The sequence below is a fragment of the Culex quinquefasciatus genome, chromosome 2 (assembly GCF_015732765.1).
Source record: "Culex quinquefasciatus strain JHB chromosome 2, VPISU_Cqui_1.0_pri_paternal, whole genome shotgun sequence".
NCBI classification, from domain to species: Eukaryota; Metazoa; Arthropoda; class Insecta; order Diptera; family Culicidae; genus Culex; species Culex quinquefasciatus.
Window position 1 is genome coordinate 75,997,480 of NC_051862.1, and position 24,933 is coordinate 76,022,412.

Here is a 24,933-nt window from a genome sequence, read left to right on the forward strand (position 1 = left end):
TTGCGTGAAACTTTGCCCTAAGGGGTAACTTTTGTCCCTGATCACGAAACCGAGGTCCGTTTTTTGATATCTCGTGACGGAGGGGCGGTACGACCCCTTCCATTTTTGAACATGCGAAAAAAGAGGTGTTTTTCAACAATTTGCAGCCTGAAACGGTGATGAGATAGAAGTTTGGTGTCAAAGGGACTTTTATGTAAAATTAGATGCCCGATTTGATGGCGTACTCAGAATTCCGAAAAAACGTATTTTTCATCGAAAAAAACACTAAAAAGTTTTAAAAATTCTCCCATTTTCCGTTACTCGACTGTAAAAATTTTGGAACATGTCATTTTATGGGAAATTTAATGTACTATTCGATTCTACATTGACCCAGGAGGGTCATTTTTCATTTAGAACAAAATTTTTCATTTTAAAATTTCGTGTTTTTTCTAACTTTGCAGGGTTATTTTTTAGAGTGTAACAATGTTCTACAAAGTTGTAGAGCAGACAATTACAAAAATTTTGATGTATAGACATAAGGGGTTTGCTTATAAACATCACGAGTTATCGCGATTTTACGAAAAAAAGTTTTGAAAAAGTTGGTCGTCATCGATCATGGCCGTTCATGGTCACCCGCGACAGACACGGACGACGAAACAAAGAGAAACGCCAAAAGTAACTTTTTCAAAACTTTTTTTCGTAAAATCGCGATAACTCGTGATGTTTATAAGCAAACCCCTTGTCTATACATCAAAATTTTTGTAATTGTCTGCTCTACAACTTTGTAGAACATTGTTACACTCTAAAAATAACCCTGCAAAGTTAGAAAAACACGAAATTTTAAAATGAAAAATTTTGTTCTAATGAAAAATGACCCTCCTGGGTCAATGTAGAATCGAATAGTACATTAAATTTCCCATAAAATGACATGTTCCAAAATTTTACAGTCGAGTAACGGAAAATGGGAGAATTTTTAAACTTTTTAGTGTTTTTTCGATGAAAATACGTTTTTCGGAATTCTGAGTACGCCATCAAATCGGGCGTCTAATTTTACATAAAAGTCCCTTCGACACCAAATTTCTATCTCATCACCGTTTCAGGCTGCAAATTATTGAAAAACACCTCTTTTTTCGCATGTTCAAAAATGGAAGGGGTCGTACCGCCCCTCCGTCACGAGATATCAAAAAACAGACCTCGGATTCGTGATCAGGGACAAAAGTTACCCCTTAGGACAAAGTTTCACGCAAATCGAAGAGGGGTCGGGGCAACTGCTGTGTGAGTTGGCGGAGAATTACCCCTGTATCTTTTGAACATATTAAGTTTTAGTGACAAAAAGTGAAATTAAAAATCACCATTTTTTTACCGTGTATCATTATTTTTCAGTGTAGTCCATATCCATACCTACAACTTTGCCCAAGACACCAAATCGATCCCAAAATTCCTTCAAAAGATACAGATTTTTAAATTTTTGTATGGACAGCTGCCAAATTTGTATGGAAAATTATATGGACAAACTAATGATGAAAAATGGCTTCTTTGGGCATACCGACGGCACTAAAAAAGTTTCAGCCGGATTAAAAAATACAAAAATTAAAATTGAAGAAAAAGACCGATTTCGTAGAGAATTGCTATCTACTGAAAAAAAAAACAAAAACAATTTACTGAAAATGATTTTTCTGAAAAGTACTCTAAAGATCAATTTTTTTCAAAAACCGAATACGAGAATCGATTTTCTAGACAATTTTACATAAAAGTCTCCATATTTACCACTGTCCTAGGTCCAATCCTTGTGAAGTTACAGCGGTTTAAAAAATAAAAATGTTGCAAAAATTGTTTTTTTGATGGTTTACGACAATTTCTATATGACAGGCTTGACTTTTCAGTCACATACATATTTTTACAGACCGAGCTACGTAGCCCAGTGGTAACGCTTCCGCCTCGTAGGCGGTAAATCCGGGTTCAATTCCCGGCTCGGACCAACACAACTGGTGATCTTTTCCCTTCTGGATTCGATTGCTTAGTTATCAAGACACCTTAGGAAGACAACCTATGGAATGTTAATATTAATTTTATCATGTTAACATTAAGTTGATTAATTAACTGTCACTGAATTCGCTTTGTAAATGCCGGCCCCGATACTCTTCACGGGTGTTCCCCTCAGGAACAGAGAAAGATTTACTTACTTTACTTAAATATTTTTACCGGAAAACTCGTCCAATTCCCCATCAGGTTGTCTTTGGCCACATTCCAATTGGAAGTATGGGCTCACCGATGCGCAAGGATCTGGCCTACACGCCAGTTATGTTGAAAATAAACGCTTCAATGGCTAAAGTGAAACCCCTGAATGCTTAATATGCTTGCAAAAATTGAGCAAAATTCATCTATAATGATATGTCGCTCGAAAGACTGTTTAAGTTTTGTGCATAATTCAACTCATTTTTATTTCTTGATTTGTATCCTTCCTTTATCCGAATCGAGGGATTTAAATTAAAAGCCAAATCATGATTATTGATCAAAAATTATAAAATTGTAGAAATTTTTGATATGGATACTATTTTAAATTTCAATGCATCTATGTAAATTATGCATCAAGCATTTATTTCACTACAGAGCAGTTCTCTACGGAATCGGTCTTTTTTCTTTAATTTTAATTTTTGTATTTTTTAATCCGACCGAAACTTTTTTGGTGCCTTCGGTATGCCCAAAGAAGCCATTTTGCATCATTAGTTTGTCCATATAATTTTCCATACAAATTTGACAGCTGTCCATACAAAAATGATATGTGAAAATTCAAAAATCTGTATCTTTTGAAGGAATTTTTTGATCGATTTGGTGTCTTCGGCAAAGTTGCAGGTATGGATATGGACTACACTGAAAAAAAATGATACAAGGTAAAAAAAAATTTGATGATTTTTAATTTCACTTTTTGTCACTAAAACTTGATTTGCAAAAAAACACTATTTTTATTTTTTTTTATTTTTTGATATGTTTTAGAGGACATAAAATGCCAACTTTTCAGAAATTTCCAGAATGGGCAAAAAATCTTTGACTGAGTTATGATTTTTTGAATGAATACTGATTTTTTCAAAAAATCGAAATATTGGTCGCAAAAATTTTTCAACTTCATTTTTCGATGTAAAATCGAATTTGCAATCAAAAAGTACTTTAGTGATTTTTTGATAAAGTTCACCGTTTTCAAGTTATTACCATTTTTAGGTAACTTTTTTGAAAATAGTCGCAGTTTTGAATTTTTTTTAAATTAGTGCCCATGTTTGCCCACTTTTGAAAAAAATATTTTTGGAAAGCTTAGAAAATTCACTATATTTTGCTTTATTTAACTTTGTTGATACGACCCATAGTTGCTGAGATATTGCTATGCAAAGGTTAAAAAACAGGAAAATTGATGTTTTCTAAGTCTAACCCAAACAACCCACCCTTTTCTAATGTCGATATCTTAGCAACTATAGGTCCGATTTACAATGTTAAAATATGAAATATTCGTGAAATTTTCCGATCTTTTCGAAAAAAATATTTTCAAAAATTTAAAATCAAGACTAACATTTCAAAAGGGCCAAAAAATCAATATATTATTACTTTTACTTGAAAACGGTGCACTTTATCGAAAAATCACTAAAGTGCTTTTTGATTGCAAATTCAATTTTACATCGAAAAATGAAGTTGAAAAATTTTTGCGACCAATATTCCGATTTTTCGAAAAAGTCTGTATTGATTCAAAAAATCATAACTCGGTCAAAGATTTTTTGCCCATTCTGGAAATTTCTGAAAAGTTGGCATTTTATGTCCTCTAAAACATATCAAAAAATAAAAAAAAATAAAAATAGTGTTTTTTGCAAATCAAGTTTTAGTGACAAAAAGTGAAATTAAAAATCACCAAATTTTTTTTTACCGTGTATCATTTTTTTCAGTGTAGTCCATATCCATACCTACAACTTTGCCGAAGACACCAAATCGATCAAAAAATTCCTTCAAAAGATACAGATTTTTGAATTTTCACATATCATTTTTGTAAGGACAGCTGCCAAATTTGTATGGAAAATTATATGGACAAACTAATGATGCAAAATGGCTTCTTTGGGCATACCGAAGGCACCAAAGAAGTTTCAGCCGGATTAAAAAATACAAAAAAACGAATGACCGAAATCTCAGAGAATTGCTCTACATTTAATAAACGAATCAAAACAATGCCCAACGAAAACGACAATCAAATACGAGTAAAAGCGAGCAAAAAATGGTAATTCAACCACGAGCCTTATCACTCAACCATTCATTTTCGGCCAGCTATTCAAATATTGGTCTTTGAGCACGTTCCAACGAATCCATATTTGGGTTTGTTTGTATAAGCATTGCATTTCTCTCTTTTTTTTTGTTTTTGCTGGTGCCCACGTGGTGCGCCCAAAAAAGGGAAAGGCTGTTTGAGCGTGGCGAAAAAACGAGGTTAAGTTGTATACCATACATTATGATGTTTACACTTTTCCCATTAAATTATTATTAATGACGACCATCGCCCATTGCAACAGACAGGGGATGGTGCGGGGTTGGAAAATTGTGTCCGATGACAGGATTAAATTGAAAAGCGAAACATTCTCTGCCGGGTTGTGCTGGGAATGGTGCATGTTGTTTTATTGTTGTTGTTGGGCAGGTACACACACTCATACACCATGGAAAACATTCATGTTCATTTAATTGTGTTTAAATTTAATTCACACAGTGTGAAGGATTGCATTTTGTACGTTTGGTTTCTGCGGTTGTTATTATTGGGTTTTGTTTGCGGCTGTTGTTTTTATGTTTGAGTGGTCTGTATATGATTAATAACACTTTTTTGCGGGTAGGTTGAATTACAAATCCTCATAGTAGTGATTTTAGATTTGCACTTGAATCATTTGATATTGAGCTGAAGCTGAATCAACTTGTTCTGATATAAAAAAATATAAAAAAAAATCTTCTGCGGTCAAAACGTTAAACAATCATGACAACACATTGCGTTTTAAAAAGAAACATAAATTAATCGATGTCAAACATTCCAGCGCTGTTCCATATGTTAGCATGCAATATTCCATCTATTTTAATTTATTCAATACCGGCGGTGGTCACTGCTACACCACATCATGCACCACCCACCCAAACCGCGCTGAAAGCTGCTCTCATTGCTTATTCAAATCTGTCAGGTCCTTCCAGGTTTTGCTGCCCCTGTCAGTGGGATCCTGCAAAGGCAGGTGAAAACCTGGGTGCTCCGATAAGCAGTGGTCTTTCTGCCTTTGGCAAACTCGCTAGTCCGCCGTTGTTCACGTCATTCTACGGTTGCGGTGTTCCAAATACCATTTTTGTAGAAAATAATTGTTTTTTTGTGTGTGACGAATAAATCTTGCACTCTTCTGTGCAATAAAACAAGTACTTTTCTATAAAATCTTCGATCGGAAGGCACGCTGAAGCTTTGATTCATCGTGATCCAAAATTACATTGATTTGAAATTGGTGATGTGAGCTAATGATCAAGTTTTTACCTAAAAGACTACCGTAATTCAGAGGGCTTAGTAACGAGTACATATTTCCTCCCCATAGCATCGCAGCGCGAGAGGCATCGGCTGACCAATATGAACCAAATTTGTATTTTAGTATGTTTGTACTAGACTAGAAAATACTTTGATATTTTTTTTTTTTTAAGCAATAAGCCCAAGGAAGCATGAATTCAAAAAAGGCGTATTTCGAAACGCCGTCCACGACATTCCCCTTTCAATCATTAAAAATTCATTCCCTTCGCCACCAGATTGTCCACTAATCTCCTTCTTTTTTTCACCCCTCCTCCCTCCCCCAGGTTTTCATCCTATGCAGCAAGCCCCGCCGACTGGTGGCAACTTTGTGGGTTTACTTTGGCCTCGGAACGCTCTGGCTGGCCGGTTCCGTCGTGTATATCGGGATGTTGGTGCTGCAGCCGACCACCACCCCAACCAATCCAACGACCGCCAAACTACCCCCACTGCTGGATGACGTCCTTGGACCGGACTACACCCGGGGTCTGCTCTGCGTGGCGCTGCTCTTCCACGACCTGGTCCAGATGGTCGTCATCGTCAGCTACAGCCTGATGTGCTTCCTGCTGCGCTGCTATCTCCGGGGGTTGAAGGCAAAGCTGCTGCTGCACACAATCGAACCGCTGAACTGGATGAGGGTGAGAGCTTGAATTTGTATTTTTTTTGGTTTCCGCTGCTGTTACTGTTCTAGTTGTTTGGGTTCTTTTTAACTGAACCGTTTTGCATTTTAACCGACTCCCGACAATCGATTGCATCGAAAATTACATCCGTTCAGTTCCCAGTTGTTTCCAATTTCATGAAACTTTGACAACTTTCGATCAAAATTGCTCCATTTTAGTTTGATCATCGTTATTGAAAATTTAATATTGTCAACCAGCTGTACTCCAGCTCCAGCAAACTAACCGTCATAAATCCGATCAAGACTGGGGTGTATTATTAAATCTCGTTGAATTATCACCAACAGTGCACTCCATAATTCATTGCCACTGCTGTCAACAGTGCAGTCCGAGTGTCCAACCAACTCTCGATGACCAACAGCTGAGTGCACTTATCCCCAAACCAAACCAAACCGATGGCTGTCCCACCATCTTCCGACGACCGGAGAAAACCAGTCAGCCAGGATCTTGAGTCCATCGTCGTGACCGGTCGTCCACGCCAGATGTCCGCTCATAAAACTTTGATAGAACCATCCCGGTGCAATCGCAAACCAGCCGAGCCATGGCAAGATTCTAATGCTGAAAAATTAATGACCTTCGAGTAGGTAGCTTACGGAAAATGTGGAAAACCCTGCGCTCCAACTTCCAATCGGATAGTGCACACACACACATCCCATCACCATCACCATCGATCGTAAAAGCGAAGGGAAACTATGATTCAACTCTCGTTGTACATCCATTTATCGTTTGAAATATTTCACTCCATTATTCCGGGAGCCGCCGCTCTCGGAAAAGTATGTTTATTGTTTCTTCGTCGCTTTGATACAGCCAGGACAGTGGTGGTGTTACGGCTGGGGAAAACTATACTGCAATTTTCCTCCGTACCCTTCTGTTTCCATGCATCTTAACCCTTGTTCCTTTTTGTGAACATTTCTGTTTATTTTAACTTTTATTAAAAGTTATGCTTTTTCTTTTACAAGCATTTAAAAAAAATCCCAAATGCATTCTAATCAGTCGAGTGCATTGGGTCACGTCCATTTTTCTATTTTCAGCTTAGTTCTTTTTTTCTTCAAGCGCTCTTTTGGGTCTGCTTCGTGCTGCCAAAATTGATGAAATTTTAAGCGAACACTCACGAAAAGTAGTATTCATAGCGAAAGTTTCCTGGCAGCACTTGCTCACTCTAAAAGGCGCTGCACCAGCATGTTGGTGGTGTTGGTGGCCACCCTTTGTTCTTTATTTGCCTTCGCTCCTCGCTCGGTTTTCTTCAGCCTTCGATTGGAATGTGTAGTCAAAATTAAAACGTCAAAAGACTTAGCGCGTTTGTTTTTTGGATGGCGCTTGCTAATTATTTACATGTTTCGGGGTTATTTTCAAGTGAGTGACTAAAGAATGTGCAAAAGAACATGTTGCCGATAGTTGGAAGCAATTTTATATCTTAAGCGCTTTGAAATCGTTAGCGCAAGTGAAAAGAAATTGATGGCGACTTTCGTTAAGTAGTTAACCTCTCATCTTGCGTGTGGATGTGTGTGCCACCAAAATGATGAGAAATGGTCTCGCAACATACAAATTATGATCAAAAGTGCATTAAATTTGATCTTTTTGGCCAATAAATGGCACAAATTTGCGTGCTTACTCCAAGCGGTGTCGTTGCTGGTAAGTTTATATCCTAAACAGTATTTTTGGAGCTTTAATCGAGCATCAAACTCTTCATATGACGAAGATAGGTGTTTGATTAGAAAGGGTATATTTCCCCTAGAACAAAAACTCAAAAGGGAACTGAAAAATTTATTGACAGCTGGAGCAATATTGATATCGAGAAGATCGACAGCCAGAGAGTCCACTGTAAAACATTTTATGTCTGGTGAAAGCTAGTGAAAAATACATCCAAAATTGTCCCCTAGAAAACTGGCATTGTTTAAACATTTGCAAAGTCGCATAAAACAAGTCAACTTTCAATCCTATTAATTTCAATTTCATTTTATTTTCGAAATTCTTCAGAAATAATATGACATCCTATCAGTTACCTTGGATTTTTAAATTTAAAGTACTTATCAAAATATTTTCTTTTAACTTTTAAATTATCTGTTTTTCTAAAAGTAGTTCGTTATGTTTGTACCCGACCCTCTCTGATTTCAATGAAACTTTGTATTTAAGCCATTTTTGTGTATATGGAGCATATTGAACTCGAAAATTGTATTTGTGAAGGGCGTACATTATTTAAATGTTTTTGTATGTTGTAATTAAAAAATTTCTGTATCTCGTAGCCGTTGCATTTTATCAAAAAGTGGTCAAACTTGTAGGATATTGGACGAGTTTTCTGAAAAAAAATACCCTGGAATTAAAATACACGCCACTTCTATGAGATTTTTTGATTTTTAAGTTTAAAAGTTAAATTTAAGGGTCATGACAGGATTTTTTTTTCGTTCTACATTTTTGTGGAAAAGTCTACGATGTTACAAAAAGACTCACGAAAAATGCAGGATGCTATGCCTCTCCTAAAAAAATACAAAAATAATTTGCTTAAACTGTTTTTAAAGTAGTTTAAACGTCAAAATTTTTAAAACTCATAGTGGGCATCGACTCCCCAGACAATTTTGCATAAAAGTCTCCATATTGACCATTGTCCTATGTCCAATCCTTGTCAAGATACAGCGGTTTAAAAAAATAAAAGTGGTGAAAAAATAGGTTTGTTTGTGCTTTTTTCAATGGGTAATTCTCTACCAACTCACACGAAATCGGGAAAAGTTGCCCCGACCCCTCTTCGATTTGCGTGAAACTTTGTCCTAAGGGGTAACTTTTGTCCCTGATCACGAAACCGAGGTCCGTTTTTGATATCTCGTGACGGAGGGCGGTACGACCTTCCATTTTTGAACATGCGAAAAAGAGGTGTTTTTCAACAATTTGCAGCCTGAAACGGTGATGAGATAGAAATTTGGTGTCAAAGGGACTTTTATGTAAAATTAGACGCCCGATTTGATGGCTTACTCAGAATTCCGAATAAACGTATTTTTCATCGAAAAAAAAAACACTAAAAAAGTTTTAAAAATTCTCCCATTTTCCGTTACTCGATTGTAAAAATTTTTGGAACATGTCATTTTATGGGAAATTTAATTTACTTTTCGAATCTACATTGTCCCAGAAGGGTCATTTTTTTCATTTAGAACAAAATTTTTCATTTTAAAATTTCGTGTTTTTTTCTAACTTTGCAGGGTTATTTTTTAGAGTGTAACAATGTTCTACAAAGTTGTAGAGCAGACAATTACAAAAAATTTGATATATAGATATAAGGGGTTTGCTTATAAACATCACGAGTTATTGCGATTTTACGAAAAAAAGTTTTGAAAAAGTTACTTTTTGCGTTTCTCTTTGTTTCGTCGTCCGTGTCTGTCGCGGGTGACCATGAATGGCCATGATCGATGACGACCAACTTTTTCAAAACTTTTTTTCGTAAAATCGCGATAACTCGTGATGTTTATAAGCAAACCCCTTATGTCTATATATCATTTTTTTTGTAATATATCTTTTTTTTGTAATTGTCTGCTCTACAACTTTGTAGAACATTGTTACACTCTAAAAAATAACCCTGCAAAGTTAGAAAAAACACGAAATTTTAAAATGAAAAATTTTGTTCTAAATGAAAAAATGACCCTTCTGGGACAATGTAGATTCGAAAAGTAAATTAAATTTCCCATAAAATGACATGTTCCAAAATTTTTTACAGTCGAGTAACGGAAAATGGGGGAATTTTTAAAACTTTTTTAGTGTTTTTTTTTATGAAAAATACGTTTATTCGGAATTCTGAGTACGCCATCAAATCGGGCGTCTAATTTTACACAAAAGTCCTTTTAACACCAAATTTCTATCTCATCACCGTTTCAGGCTGCAAATTATTGAAAAACACGTCTTTTTTCGCATGTTCAAAAATGGAAGGTGTCGTACCGCCCCTCCGTCACGAGATATCAAAAAACGGACCTCGGATTCGTGATCAGCGACAAAAGTTACCCCTTAGGACAAAGTTTCACGCAAATCGAAGAGGGGTCGGGGCAACTGCTGTGTGAGTTGGCGGAGAATTACCCCAATATGACAGACTTGAAATTTCTGTCTTGAAAATATTTTTGCCGGAAAGCTCGTCGAATGCTTTCGTGAGTCATTGCGTCATTGAACGAAAAAAATCGTGACATCGCTATAAAATTTAACTTTTAAGCTTAAAAATTTAAGAATCTCATAGAAGTGTCATGTATTTTGCTTTCAGTGCATTTTTCTCAGAAAACCCTTCCAAATTCCTAAAAGTTTGTTTTTGACCACTTTTTGATACGATGCAGCGACTACGAGATACAGTAATTTTTAAATTACAATATACGAAAATATTTGAATGATTTACGCCCTTCTCAAATGTAATTTTCGAGTATAATTAGGTCCTAAAATGAAGCTTAGATTGCTGATACTATTGTTTACAGCGATAAAGCTTACTTTTGTGAGTTCAATGACCCTTTGTACGACCACAAAAAGTTTAAAATTGATTTTTAAAATCAACTTTAAAAAATTAATGGCTTATACAGGCCTAAGATAACATGTGTACAAAGTTTCATTGAAATCTGAGAGGGTTGTGTACAAAAGTACCAGAAAAATTTCTGATTTGAGCTGGAATTGCTTCTAAACAAAAACATGATTGGGAAAACAATTCAAAGGGTTGTAAATTTAGAAAAAATAGGTTATTATTTTGAAATGTTGCAATTCTTATTGTTATAAATTTACAGCATTCCACATAAAAGTAAAAACAGAAAACAAAAGTCCCATAACTGGTCAGGAGAATCCTTGAACTGAACCTTCTTCACGAAAGAGAGAGGAGGCAAAACATGTCAAAAAATCGCTTCAAACTTCTCTAAAAAAAAAACAGTTGAAGATTTTTCTTGAATCTCCTCTATTTATTTTGTTGTGTTTACAAACATTTCCCATTTACAAAAAGTGTATTTTTCCAGCTGATGAATTTTTGAGATTACATTCACCGATCTTAGGTGCGCGAGAAGACGAGCCATGTTCCCTTCCGTGTTTTTCTCTTGATGAACATCACAAGATTTTTTTTATGATGACTCATCCATCGCTGCTAGGCCCTAAAATTAAGACTAATGTTATTTAGTTTTCCATTTTGGGAATCCTATCCAAGATTAGGTGGTCCCAAAAAATGAAATTTAAGAAAAAAAAAAGTTTTATGAAACTGTGAATTTGGCCGTCATTTTGACCGTGTCTTGACCACAGAGGCATTTTTAGGCGTCCAAAGGTTATGGGTGGTGAGTCACACAAAACCTCTTTTACACAAATGGGCCGTCGTTTCACTTCCCCATCCGATAGAAGGTGTGATCAGGCAAATCTCGTCTAGAAAAATGCCACCGGGTCCGTCTGGGGTGGGAGATCACCACGCTAACCACTACACCACCGAACCCCGACTAAATATTGTAAATCTCTAGAATTTCACAATTTTTCTTGGAAATATTTAATTTGAACTTTTTGATTTAGATGAAACTTTGTCCCTATGGCAAGAGAAGCCATTTTGTATCATTGGTTTTTTTTTTTTTTCATTCATTCGTTGTTTAGCCAAAACGTATGCAAAGTTACTATCCTAAGCTGAGAAAGTTACAAAATAAACTTCGAAACAGAATGAAGTGTTGAAAGAAAGGATGCACTTATTCTTACTTTAAGTACAATTCCAAACCGGTACAAAACCAGTCAAGGGTTAAGTCCACAATGAGACTGATAGACTAAGATCTTCGTTGCCAATGGGGGAAACAGTGCAAACACATCCTCCCCCGTGGGCAGATGGATGCAGCTCAGATCCAACAGTCTTTAGTACATTATCGCACACGACCCACAGCATATCTAAAAGAGGCCGATCCGGGCTTTACGAGCAGCTAGAAGGAGAAATAGAAGACGGTCTCTTCGAAGCGGGGAAACTTTTCCGCTTCTGCTGGGTTTTCAAGAAACGATGTGGAATTTATCCTTATGTGTTGGTCGTCTTTTAGTTGCATTTTCGTTCGAATTCCACGCCCATAGTGTTTTACTGGAAAGGAGGCACGACATTGCACTCTGAAAGTATACTAAGAAAAATACTTTGAACCTTGAAATTTGTTTACAAATATTATTTTAAATTTATTTCAAGAATTAGTTAAAACAAAACTTTGTATTTTTAACATAAATTTCTTATCCAAACTAACTGTGTCACTTTTAATGGAACACAACCAACATGACTGCAATAAAGACCAATACATTAATTTACAACACTCAGCTCAGTGCCCACGCTGTAGCAGAGTATAACCATTCTCCGGATATAACTAGGAAAGATTCAACTTCTTCGGTTCATCCTCCTCAATAGTTTGATCGTAATTTTTCCTTTCCGTTGCAACTACACTGGCTGGTTTGCTGGCTAGCTGACCCTATTGTCCTCGTCCTCTTGTCAGCCATGTAATGCAAACATGGGACCGCTCCCTGACATTGTTGGATCGTTACGAGAAAAAGGAGCTGTAATTTCAATTTATCACACAATAACATCCCATTTGCACTCTGTCAATGGTTATTTATTGGCAGATGGGTTCCTGTTACAGTGCATTTCAACATGTTACAGTTTTGCATATAGGGTGAAAAATAACGATTTTCGAACTTTATTTTGTTTTTAAAACATGTTAAGTTGACCATTGTTATGCTTTTTCCAGTAAATGCTCTCTACTAATAGAGGTTGTAAAATGATTAATATGTTTTTTTCCTGTACAGGCTCTTAGAAGTGATAAAAAGAACATTTTAAGAAATACTCAAAACCTAACTGAATATTAAATAGCATAGCATAGCATTGGTGTCTACCCATAGCTGCTACTTCGTTATTGACCAGGACCCCCAAACATTGCTCCGTGGACCACAGATGAAAACGGAATCGACGTAACACCTTATAATGTGGCCCTCTTAAACCTTGCGGTTTCGTCAACGGATCCACAGGCGTGTATCGTTCTTTTTGCGACAAGACTCCGCCTCCCGGGTCTCCTAAGTGTGAAGGTATGGGCACGGGGAGAGGGCACCGAATACCTATATTTACACTTAGAATTTTTTGCGTCCGCCCCGGGATTCGAACCGGCAACCTCTGGATTGTGAGTCCAGTGCGCGGTCCGATTGATCCACACAGACAGACAACCACAGATGAAAAGTAGGAACCAATCATCACCCCTTCGCAACATTCAAAGGTCTCTATCGTGCTGATCAATACCGACGCCAGCCACGACCAGTGGTAAGACACGGGGAAGTGGATGGGAATGTTAGTCCGATACTTGAGTGATGGGACCGCTAAATCAGCTGCGTCTCCGACAAAGTATCACATGAGTTTTGAGGGGTTAGTAAGATGGGTATAAGGTCAGGATTCACTGTGGTAGATGATGCGACCATAAGCAATTTGTTTATCGGTTGAAATTTTAAAAATCTTAGGCAGCCGGCTGCGGAAAGATACCTATCTAGGGATTTAAATATAGTATTAATTCGACCGCGATTCTCCAGAAATTCTCCGTCGGCGTGCCTTCCGATCAACGGTGATGTAGGAAGGGCTTCATTTAGTAAAATGATTTTATATCATAAGCCTTAAAACATATTCGACGGCGTGCCTTTCGATCATGATATGGAAAGGACTTAATCCAGCAAAACGACTTGCTAGTCTAAAAAAAATAGGTTCGTTATTATAGAAAACTATAAAAAGAAAACAACACAAAAAAACATCGGCAAACGAACGCGAGTAAAAAAAATGAAAAAAGTAGAAGGTAAAAAAAACAGAAATGCACGTCCCCACAGGCACCGCACTTCTGATGCCATTTTTTAATTATGATGGCCAATCACCCCATGAACTCGAACAGCGACACAAAAGAGACGGAAAATAACACGAAAAAACAGGACTGCGCGTCCCCACAGGCACCACACTACTCTCAAAACCTTACTGAATTTTAAATGCTCTAAAATTATGATTTTGCTAAAAGGTCCTATAATTATAAATATAGTTCGAAAAGCGACCTAAAGAACAGCAGGTTCACGTTCACTCAACTCTACTACTAGCTTTCTTCATGATTTTCACCTTAATTTAATATGTAAATTCCCCCACAGCAAGAACCGCAGCCCTGATTACGACAAAATGTTCGTAATGAAAATTCTTCTGGAAACCCGTGCGGAACAACCAAACGGCGAGAAATACTTCCGGTCCGAATTGCACATCCCATTTCTCTTTCCAGAAACCGTGCTCCTGTAAATTGCCTCCAAATATTGAAATTCTCATAAATATTGCTCCACCCCCAAATCTCCTCCTCAGCGGAGTCCGGAATTCAATTTGAACCCCGTCGCACACTGGCCGGAAGAAGCCCAACCCAGCAATCAGGAAGTGCATCGCCTGATGATGGCGCCGCCATGGGCCAAAACCGATTTCGAATTTTTACCCATAAAAGGAACAAGCCCCGTGTTGAGATTTATGCGGTACAGGCATTCGGGAAATTTTCTCATTATGAAAGCTCGCCACCACCGTAATTAACGGGTCTTTTGTGTTCTGCGTTGAGAGGTCAATATCCGTGCGAATGTGCGAAAATGGCTGTGAGAGTGCGTGTGTGTGCGTGCGCGTGGTTATGAATTGTCCTTTTTGCGATTAAGTAGGAAGATTCGATTTGGAACAGACACTGAAAGCTCGAAATTTTATTTTACTGTAGACTATATCATCACCATATATTTCACAAGGACTAAACATTCAATATAACGCTAATTTGAAATGTAAAATTGTTAAATGTTTAATTTTTCAACATTTATAACACTGACCTACAAAAATTTACAAAAATTACTGCGCAGGTTAAACTCAAGGGGAAGCATGCAGTTTAGGGTCCCCAGCAGGGATGCCAGATGGTTTTTTAAATGTCTGTAAAAATGTCTGTGTATGTCTGTGCACTTGTCTGAAATTCAAATTTGTCAATTTACAGTCATTGAAATCCATCAAAAATTGCGTTTTTAAGCATTTGAGGACTAACTAAATAAATTTTGGTTAACATTTTTACAAAAAATTAGCTTAATAAAGTTTGTTTTAAAGTCTGTAAACCTAAAAAAATGTCTGACAAAAGCTCAAATGTCTGTGAAAAACAGACAAATCTGTGCATCTGGCATCCTTGGTCCCCAGATCCACGTGTACTTTGATTTTTTTCAAAAATATTTAGATAGGGCCGGATGGTTTTTCTCCAAAGTTTGTATGGAGTAGGGCGTCCAATTTTCCCGGGTTTTAAATTTCACGAGAAACTGGAAAAATATTTTTGAAATCCCGGGATTTTTTTTTAAACAGGCATACAATCTATATTTTCATTATATGTGTTATGTTTTCAAGCTTAAAATCATAGAATCAGCTATTAATTGGTGATAATCTACACATCAATCTAAACATAGACGACAGCTTTTAAATAGCTTAAAGGGATACATAAATGTAAATCGGCATAAATGTCAGAGGTTGGTATGAGAACACATTTAAAGTTTTTTAAATCTATTTTCAAGACATTAAAATATATATTTTCATCTATCAACAAAATAAATTTGAAAACTGTTGGTTGTACTATTGCCGAGATATAACAATTTGAAGTTGGCAGTTTAAAAAAATGGGTGCCACGATATCTCAACACTGCTTTGACCAAATCGGCTCATAATTTTGGTAAACACTCGTTAAACTGGTTCCGTGTGCCTGACGAATGCCGATATTCAAAAAAGTTTATTTTCAAATGAGATAATTTTTTTTATGATTTTCATATAAAAGCTAGAGAGTTTTTTATTCTTGCATTTTTCAAATACGCAAAATTCAAAAATCGGGCATTTTCATGCACACGGGAGGTCTTGTGAGTCTTCTCTCCAATGTCAGCCAATTTGGTAAATCCTATCTTGAGAAAAAAATGTTCACAAAGTTTGACAGTTTGCTTTGCGCATGGCAAAATTTTGTACTTAAATCGCCTCTTACTCAGTTTAATAATGAAATATCTTCATGAAACTTTCAGGAGTGATCATCTTTCAAGTATATTTAATACTTTTTCTGTTATAAGTTTTTTTGCATTTTCTACATGTATGTAACCCCTTAAAACAAATTAAAAATATATATTTTTTGGTTTTTTTTATTCTGCTTTGGCCAACTGGGGAAAACCAGAACTAAAGTCTGAATAGTTTAGCCAAATTATTGCTGATATATGCCGAATACAAATTTTACTGCATTTAAATTCTTATCGAATACATAATTTCAACTATTAATATATTTCTACAAAAAAAATATATATATATCCGGGTCAAAATTTGATTTTTTTTTCAATTTCGGGAATTCCCGGGACAAATTATAAAAAAATCCCGGGATTCGGGAATTCCCGGTTTTGGAAAACTACCGGGATTTTTGTCCCCGGAATTCCCGGGATGGACGCACTCGTATGGAGAATTAGTGGTGTTCGCTGCACCACTAATTAATTAAATTAATTAAATAGAAAAAAATCATTGATTGAAAAATACGGACTTTAAAGAATCGATTTTTTGTAACTAGCAGCTTATTGATAAATCTTCCAAAAAAATCCTTGTATCAACTTTTCTGAATAGTCTTGATTTGCAAAAAAAACACTTTTTTTATTTTTTTTATTTTTTTATATGTTTTAGAGGACATAAAATGCCAACTTTTTAGAAATTTCCAGAATGGGCAAAAACTCTTTGACTGAGTTATGATTTTTTGAATCAATACAGATTTTTTCAAAATATCGAAATATTGGTCGCAAAAAATTTTCAACTTCATTTTTTGATGTAACATCAAATGTGCAATCAAAAAGTATTTTTGTGAAATTTTGATAAAGTGCACCGTTTTCAAGTTATAATCATTTCTAGGTAACTTTACCTAAAATAGTCGCAGTAAATCATGTTTTAAAATAAGTTCCCATGTTTGCCCACTTCTGAAAAAAATATTTTTGATAGGCTGAGAAAATTCTCTATATTTTGCTTTTTTGAACTTTGTTGATACGATCCTTAGTTGCTGGGATATTGCCATGCAAAGATTTAAAAACAGGAAACTTGATGTTTTTAATTCTCACCAAAACAACCTACTATTTTATAATGTCCATATCTCACCAACTAATGGTTCGATTTTCAATGTTAAAATATGAAACATTCGTGAAATTTGCCGATCTTTTTGAAAACATTTTTTTAATACAGACTTACATTTCAAAAGGGCCATACCAAAGACACCAAAAAAGTTTCATCCGGATTGAAAAATACAATTGCTCATATCGACGTCGTCGTGCTATCCTGTCGCACCCGCCATTTCGACGTTCCGAGAAAAACACGTTTAATGTTTGACCTTGAATAAACAAAAACTAGAGCACACAATGTAAACAATAACAAACACGTTTTGTTTGGCTGACGATTCTGTGCATTGTCCCGAATTTTGGTTAAAGTTTGTTACTGGAGTTCCGAGTTAAAATTACAAATGTTTACGGTAGTCTAACTTATACGTGCGTCGATCGCGTTCTGACCTGAAATCGCTTTGGCCAGTTGTCACACTTACATCAATTTTTAGGGAGTGACGAGATAGCACAAATTTAAAACTTCTTTCATATGTAAAGTGACAAAAATGCACGGAGTTGTTTCGGATTTCGTTGAATGTCTCAGGATTGAAATAGAATTTTGGAGATCTGTAAAGGTCAAAAGTTGAGGCATTGTGAGCTGCACAAAATGGCGTTCTTAACTCTATTTGGCTCAAAATGCACGTACGACAAGTTAGCACGACGGCGGCGATCTATCGAGTTAAATATTTTCTTAATTGTTCAGAGAATTTGAATTAGCTAAAAAGATGCAAAACCTACTTTTTGGCCATCACTTTCCTTTCGTATATATTGCAGTTTTCAGTGCTCAATAATGCTAATTCCGAAAATGGAGCCAAATCTAGCATTCAGCATTGCAACTGGCTAGTATTCCTAAGCCAAATGAATTACCAAATGGCGGGCTTTGAACCGGGAAGCATTCTCCAAATACCGATGCCGCCGTCGAGATGAAACACATGCCAAGTTCGATGACCATGTTCTGGCACTGGTTTTGGCAGGGAGTACCAACCGACAAGAACCGAGAATTGCATAATTTCCGGCGGCGACACTTCCTGCAAAGGCGCATCCGCACATTTTCGAATCAACCCACTTTTCACGTGTGCTTAAAAGCCATCCAAAAACTAAACACGAATGGTCCAACCAGACCTGGCCTGGCTCATTTGGACGAACGAATCGTGTGGTGTTAATTCACGAACGAGCCCTCGTTTTGCCCCTAATAGCCCTTTCAATTATGGATATTTTCCACATAATCACCGTTATAATCTATTGAATAAATAAATCAGCCCGGTCCGCATGATGTTCGCTTTCGTGGGAGCACCCCGTCGTGGAACGAACACATACACACACACACAGATGGTTGTTACCTTGCACGTGGTCAAATACTGGAACGCGCACGTGGACCAGAAGGAATTTTGGGCGCGAAACAATGACGTGGTTGGGGGTGGGAAGCTTAAACGTGGAGCATGTGTTCTCTGGGGTGGAATTTTCAATCAGGTTTCTCGCAAAGGGATTTCGTGTTATGAACTGAAAATTTGGTAAGCATATGCAAAGTTGCATGAAATAGTACGAATTACTTTGTAAACATGTAAATATTCTGCAGCTTTTAGAAGCAATGGTAATATTCTCTAGAAACCGACAAAACGACTCATTTTACATCACGTTGTCTTTTCATGGCGAAACCCCAAACTTCCGTTCCGTCATCACCTGGATAATCACACGGAAAAAAAGAGATCCCAAAATCGTGAACAAGCGTTCATGAAAATGAGAACCTCGAACAAAGTGTTCAAATACCATGGTACGATTTTGAAAAACGTACCATGCAATTTGAACACTTTGTTCGTGGTTCCCAAATTCATGAACGCTTGTTCACGATTTTGGGAACTCTTTTTTATCCGTGCAAGCTGACACTAACTCCCAATTCTTTGTTTCTCGCTCTCGTTTTACTCTGTTGTTGCTGGCCTCCCCCGCAGGAGATTTGCGAATTTCGGAAGCTGCTGCATCATTTGAACACGCGAATTTCGCTGCCGGTGGCCTGTCTGACGCTGCTGAACCTCAGCTACACGCTGTCCAGCGTAACCCACCTCGTGCAGGACATCAACGCGTGCCCGATCCGGGTGTTCAGCTTCACCATCGCCAACGTGCTGCTGTGGATGGTCATCTCGCTGACGCCCTTCTTTCAGGTAGGTGGGAATCTTTAAAAAAAACATGTTTAAAACCAAGGGTCCTGATTGCTCAAAATCAAACACTCCATTCGCGAGCACAAATAGCAGGCGACGCGATACTGCCCTGATGAATTCCTACCGTTTGTCACTCTATCACCATTCGCTCTCGAACATTCTCTTTTCTACTTTTCTCTCTCTCTGATCGGCTCAGTCTCCGAACGGTTCAGACAGGCCGATCGTCTCCGATCACTCTGAACTGAAAACATTTTTTCTCTGATGCGCTGCGTTATACTCATTGATTTGGGTTGCCTAAAATCAATGTTATCAATTAAATTGTGCATTTATTTTGATTTCATAACATTATAGACACCATTCAAAGAAACTTCCACCAAGAAAAAAATCAAATTGATGGCAATCTGAGGGCGTGAAGACAAAAAAACTGCCGCGCTGGCATTTTGTGAGAGTGGCTCTTCGCTGAGCATGGTAGTGTGTGAGTGTCGTCGAGCGACGGAGTAGGCAAATATTTTCACGATGTATTTGTTTGCTGAGTGAACAGTTCGGGCCACTCGCTGGCTGCTTGCGAGACTCATTCGCTCATGAATGCTAGCGGGTTGGAATAGAGGAGAAAATCGTGACGTCAGAAATGAACTCAAATCACTCAAAGTTCATTTTGTGAGTGACTTTAACATTTTGGCCTAGTTTGACAGCTACCTCGTTCCCAGGTTTTTTGTGGGAGAGAAAAGGAGGCGAATACTTTATGAAAATCATACCTGTCAAAATTCCTAGCCTCAAAATTTTGTCGCGAGTTGCTTTTCTCCTCTATAGGCGACGAATGGATAGGCGATGAGTGAGTGGTTTCTGTTAATTGAACCGAAAATCAGGACCCTTGTTTAAAACTACCATTATCAAATGCAAGTCTTCTGAGCAATTTTCTAACATTTCGGACAACGACTATTTTTGGTATTTTACTATTCGCTTAAAACTTTGTAGGGGCATGCCATAAGACCAAAAAAAAAACATTTTGCCAACAAAAAACCGTTGGTTCAACAACAACAAATTTCATGCAAAATTGATAGCAGTCCATAAAAAATGATACAGTGGACTCTCTCGTTGTCAATAATGAAGGAACCGTCGAAAGCGGGAGTTATCAAATCATAGAACGAAAAATCAAAGCAATCTATTTGAAGGTACTGAAAAATGTATTGACAGCGAGAAGATCGACAGCCAGTATATTTCTAATCGATTTGGTGTTTTCAACAAAATACTAGCTCCCTGGTTTAAAGGTTGCAGTTTCTGTCTCAAAAGCAGGAAAGTAAAAATAACTCATTTTATTATTTGACTTTTTAGCACAACAAAATAAATTTGCTCAAAGCACAACTTTTGTGTGAACATTTGTAGGTACCCAGGCTCGAGATGTTTATCTTTTATTTAATTTATTTCTGACAGCTTTAACCTTCTTGATTCATTTGCTTCATTCGCTACCCTATGCATGAGATATTTATTCGATTAGTTAAAAAAAATCCCAATAAATTTGTCAATGATTTTGTGAATATTGCCCTAGAGCAATTCCAGCTCAAATCAGGATTTTTTCTGGTACTTTTGTACCCGACCCTCCTTCAAAGGCAAACTTAGGGGAAATTGGACAAGCTTTCCGGTAAAAATATTTACGAGACAGAAAAACCAAGTCTGTTATATAGAAATTGCCAAAAACCACCAAAAAACCCGTTTTTTCAACATTTTAATTTTTAAAACCGCTGTATTTTCCCAAGGATTGGACATAGGACAATGGTCAATATCAAAACTTTTATGTAAAATTGTCTGGAGAATCGATTCCCACTACCGGTGTTCAAAAATTTTGACGTTTAGACCACTTTTCAAAAAAAACAGTTTTAGTAAATGATTTTTGTATTTTTTTAGAAGAGACATACCATCCTGCATTTTTCGTCAGTCTTTTGTTTATATTTTAGACTTTTTCCTCAAAAATTTTGAACAAAAAAAAATCGTGACATACCTTTAAATTTAAGTTTTAGACTTAAAAGTCAAAAAATCTCATAGATGTGGGGTGTATTTTTGTTTCAGTGTATTTTTTTCAGAAAGCCCGTCCAATTTCCTACAAGTATGTCTTTGACCACTTTTTTATACGACGCAACGGCTTCGTGATACAGTAATTTTTTAATTAGAAAATACAAAAATATTTAAATACCTTACGCCCTTCTCAAATGTTATTTTCGAGTACTATTGGCTTCATGTACACAAAAATGGCTTATATAGGATAACATGTCTACAAAGTTTCATTGGAATCGGAGAGGGTTAGGTATAAAAGTACCAGAAAAATTCCTGAATTGAGGCTACTGAGATATAAAAGCAAAATGAAATAGAAAATCTAGAGATTTTGTTTATCACGCAATTTACACTACATTTTCTCTACAGCTATTTATTTGGTTTGCAATGTTAACACTTACGTGATTTTTTTTGATATTTCCGATAAAAATATCAACAACATTTTTAATCAGCATAAAATATAAAGTAAGGTCTTCACTTTAAAATGTTCAGTGTTTTTTGGAAATTGAGCTTTATATCGTCTTTAAATCTTCGATTCACATTTCGATGTCGTCGTGCTACCTTGTCGCTCCCGCCATTTCGGCATTCCGAGAAAAACACGTTTTAATTTTTGAATAAACAATAACGAGAGCACGCTATGTAAACTATTATAAAAACGTTTTGTTTGGCTGACCATTCTGTGCATTTTCCCGAAATTTGGTTGAAGTTGGTTGCTGGAGTCCCGAGTTATAATTACAAATGTTAAGATAGTCTAACTTGTACGTGCGTCAATCGCGTTCTGACCTGAAATCCCATTGGCCAGTTGTCGCACTTATATCAATTTTTAGGGCTTGACAAGATAGCACGACAAGATTGAAACTTTTTGCCTTCCTCACCCCAATGAGGAAAGGCTATAAAATCACTCAAAAAATGAACTTCTTTTTTCAACCTCGTAGACCGACCTTCAAGTATACCAATCGACTCAGAATCACATTCTGAACGAATGTCTGTGCGTGTGTATGTCTGTGAGTTCGTGCACCGAAAAATATGCACACGATTATCTCCGGACTGTCTGAACCGATTTGGACCGTTATGGTCCCATTCAATCCGTCTTGGGGTCCCACAAGACCCTTGTCAATATTATAAAGTTTAGAAAAGTACTTCAAAAGCTATTTTATCTAAAACGATTTTATCTAAACTTCGAAAGATTGTAAAAAGGGTGGTTTTTGTAAGAGACCCGTCATGCTATACATTTTTAGAAAGGTAACGTCATGATTCGAAATCCGGACACTTAGTAGCATATCATTTTCATTATAGCTGACAGAAAAACATGTAATAATTTGGAAATGAAGAAATATCATCAGGATGTAGTATTAAAAGTCAGTTTTAAGAGAATGCATGCAAAATATGTCTTTTCTAACAATTTTTCATCAGAATTTGAATATTAAAATGACTTGTTGTGCTTCGAATCCCGGACACTGATAAAAGCTGATTCGAAATCCGGACACTTTTGCTTCGAATTCCGGACACTCGTTTTTGCTAATGAATCGCACAAATTTGGACTGAAATGTTAGTGAATAGCATTCTTTAGGTCTCAAGTAAGCTGTTAACATCAAAACAATCGATATTTTATATAAAAAATTGCTAGAATTTAAGGAAATCAAAACCATGAATATCTGCCTTGCCTTCTCGGTGCTTCGGACGCCTATGAAATATTTCACGTGAAATGTTTCACATTTTTTGTAATCTTAAAATTTTATTTTATTTAATTGTTTTGACATTTTGATGACATTTTGATGATCTGACAACCCTATTTAAAGTAGAGACCCTAAATAGGGAGACTGGTCTAAGCTGGCTTAATCGATCTGGCAACGTATGTTTTGAGCTTGGCAACACTGATAAGTTTTGCTGGGCGTAAAGGCAAATGCTCGTTTGGATACGTCAAACTCGTGTCTGTTTGGGTACGTCAAAATCACTTCGACCAGTCTCCCTATTAAGGATCTCTAATTTAAAGTTGTAAGTACTTTAGTGTTTTTTTAATACAGTGTTTTTGAAGCCGGATCTCAGATATTTTGATAAAAATATGTGTTATTCATAAACTTTTTGAGGCTGTGTGGTGTATTCACTTTATGAATGTGATGAAGGCACCAACCACCTAAAGGTGGATTAAGTATCGTTTTTCATATGTAAAGTGGGGATCACTGAAGGTCAAAAGATGATGCACCCATGATACAAATGGCATCCTCAACTCAATTAGGCCCAAAATGCACGTTCGACAAGTTAGCACGACGGCGACGATTTATTAAAAATTAATTTTGGTTCCAAGCATACTAGATTTCACCAAAAACAAAGCAGTTTCTTAATTTTGTTTACCTAACAAAATTTTTAAAGGGTTAAAATGAATGAAATAACTGTGTTAAAGCATGTCTCTATTGTGAAATTGACTCAGGAACACGAATATGAAAAAAATATCACCATAAAATGGAAACTAAGGAATCCCCCGAGCAAAAATGTTCAACCAATAAATTCACTAATGGAAAAAGTGTCTATTTTATGGGTTAAACAGCTTTACCCAAAGCGTTATCGTTTTATACATGGTCTGATAACTTTTATTGGTGAAAATATCAGTTAAATTAAGGTGTTCCACAATTGTGGAAGGCACAATAACATCCCACAATTATGGAACAGGCAATTTGGAGGCAGTGTTTTGCTGCTCTGAATAAAATAGTCTCGAAATGCAGTTTTTGTTCAAAAAGAACTACTTTTACTAGTGAAATAGCAAGAGAATGACCAAATGAAGGTCCTAAAAATAGTAGGGTCGACAGAAAAGCTTCATTTGGCATGCTATAGACAAATTATCACAAAAGTGTTCCAAATTTGTGGGTGTTCCGAATATGTGGGATGACTGTAATTTGTTCGTGGTTTTTTAGTTTACATCGATGAAATAAAAATCCGGTTTAGCTTGAATTAAGATTTAGAGATAGATCGCACGATTCTCTCTAGTTCCATCTCATACGTCTAGTGTTTTTAGTTTTTAAACTCTTTGAATTAATCATCTTTCGATACAAATATAGCTTATTGGGGCTTTAATCAAAGCATATTATTTTCTACTTATAAATCTTGTTTGTAAAATGATATTCTTCGGCCCTCAATAACTTTGATATTTATTCACACAACACCTTCCTTATCATAAAATACTAAGATGTGCACGAACTAAGTATGTTTCTGAAATACTAAAGTTACTATAGTTTGCAATATTAGTTTCACATGACGTTAAGTTTTTAATGAGTTTTCACAACATAATTTGTTGGTATTATTAATTCGAATTGATACTCAGTTTATAATTAAGCTTTATTTAATGTGCACTGTGTTACATTAATTATGATGTAGGGTAGGAAAAGGTTTTTGAAAACTCACGAATGTACAATACTGTCAGTTGAACTGTTAATTCT

General features: G+C 36.4%; 1 protein-coding gene across 1 annotated transcript in view; it reads left to right on the top strand.

Moving 5' to 3' along the window:
* The window catches only part of LOC6044177, a 192,286-nt gene that overhangs the window by 143,287 nt on the left and 24,066 nt on the right, over positions 1–24,933 (top strand). The window contains exons 7-8 of the mRNA XM_038254279.1: positions 5,812–6,162; positions 19,250–19,459. Coding sequence (XP_038110207.1) covers positions 5,812–6,162; positions 19,250–19,459 — 561 coding nt within the window. The remainder of the gene's footprint in view (positions 1–5,811; positions 6,163–19,249; positions 19,460–24,933) is intronic.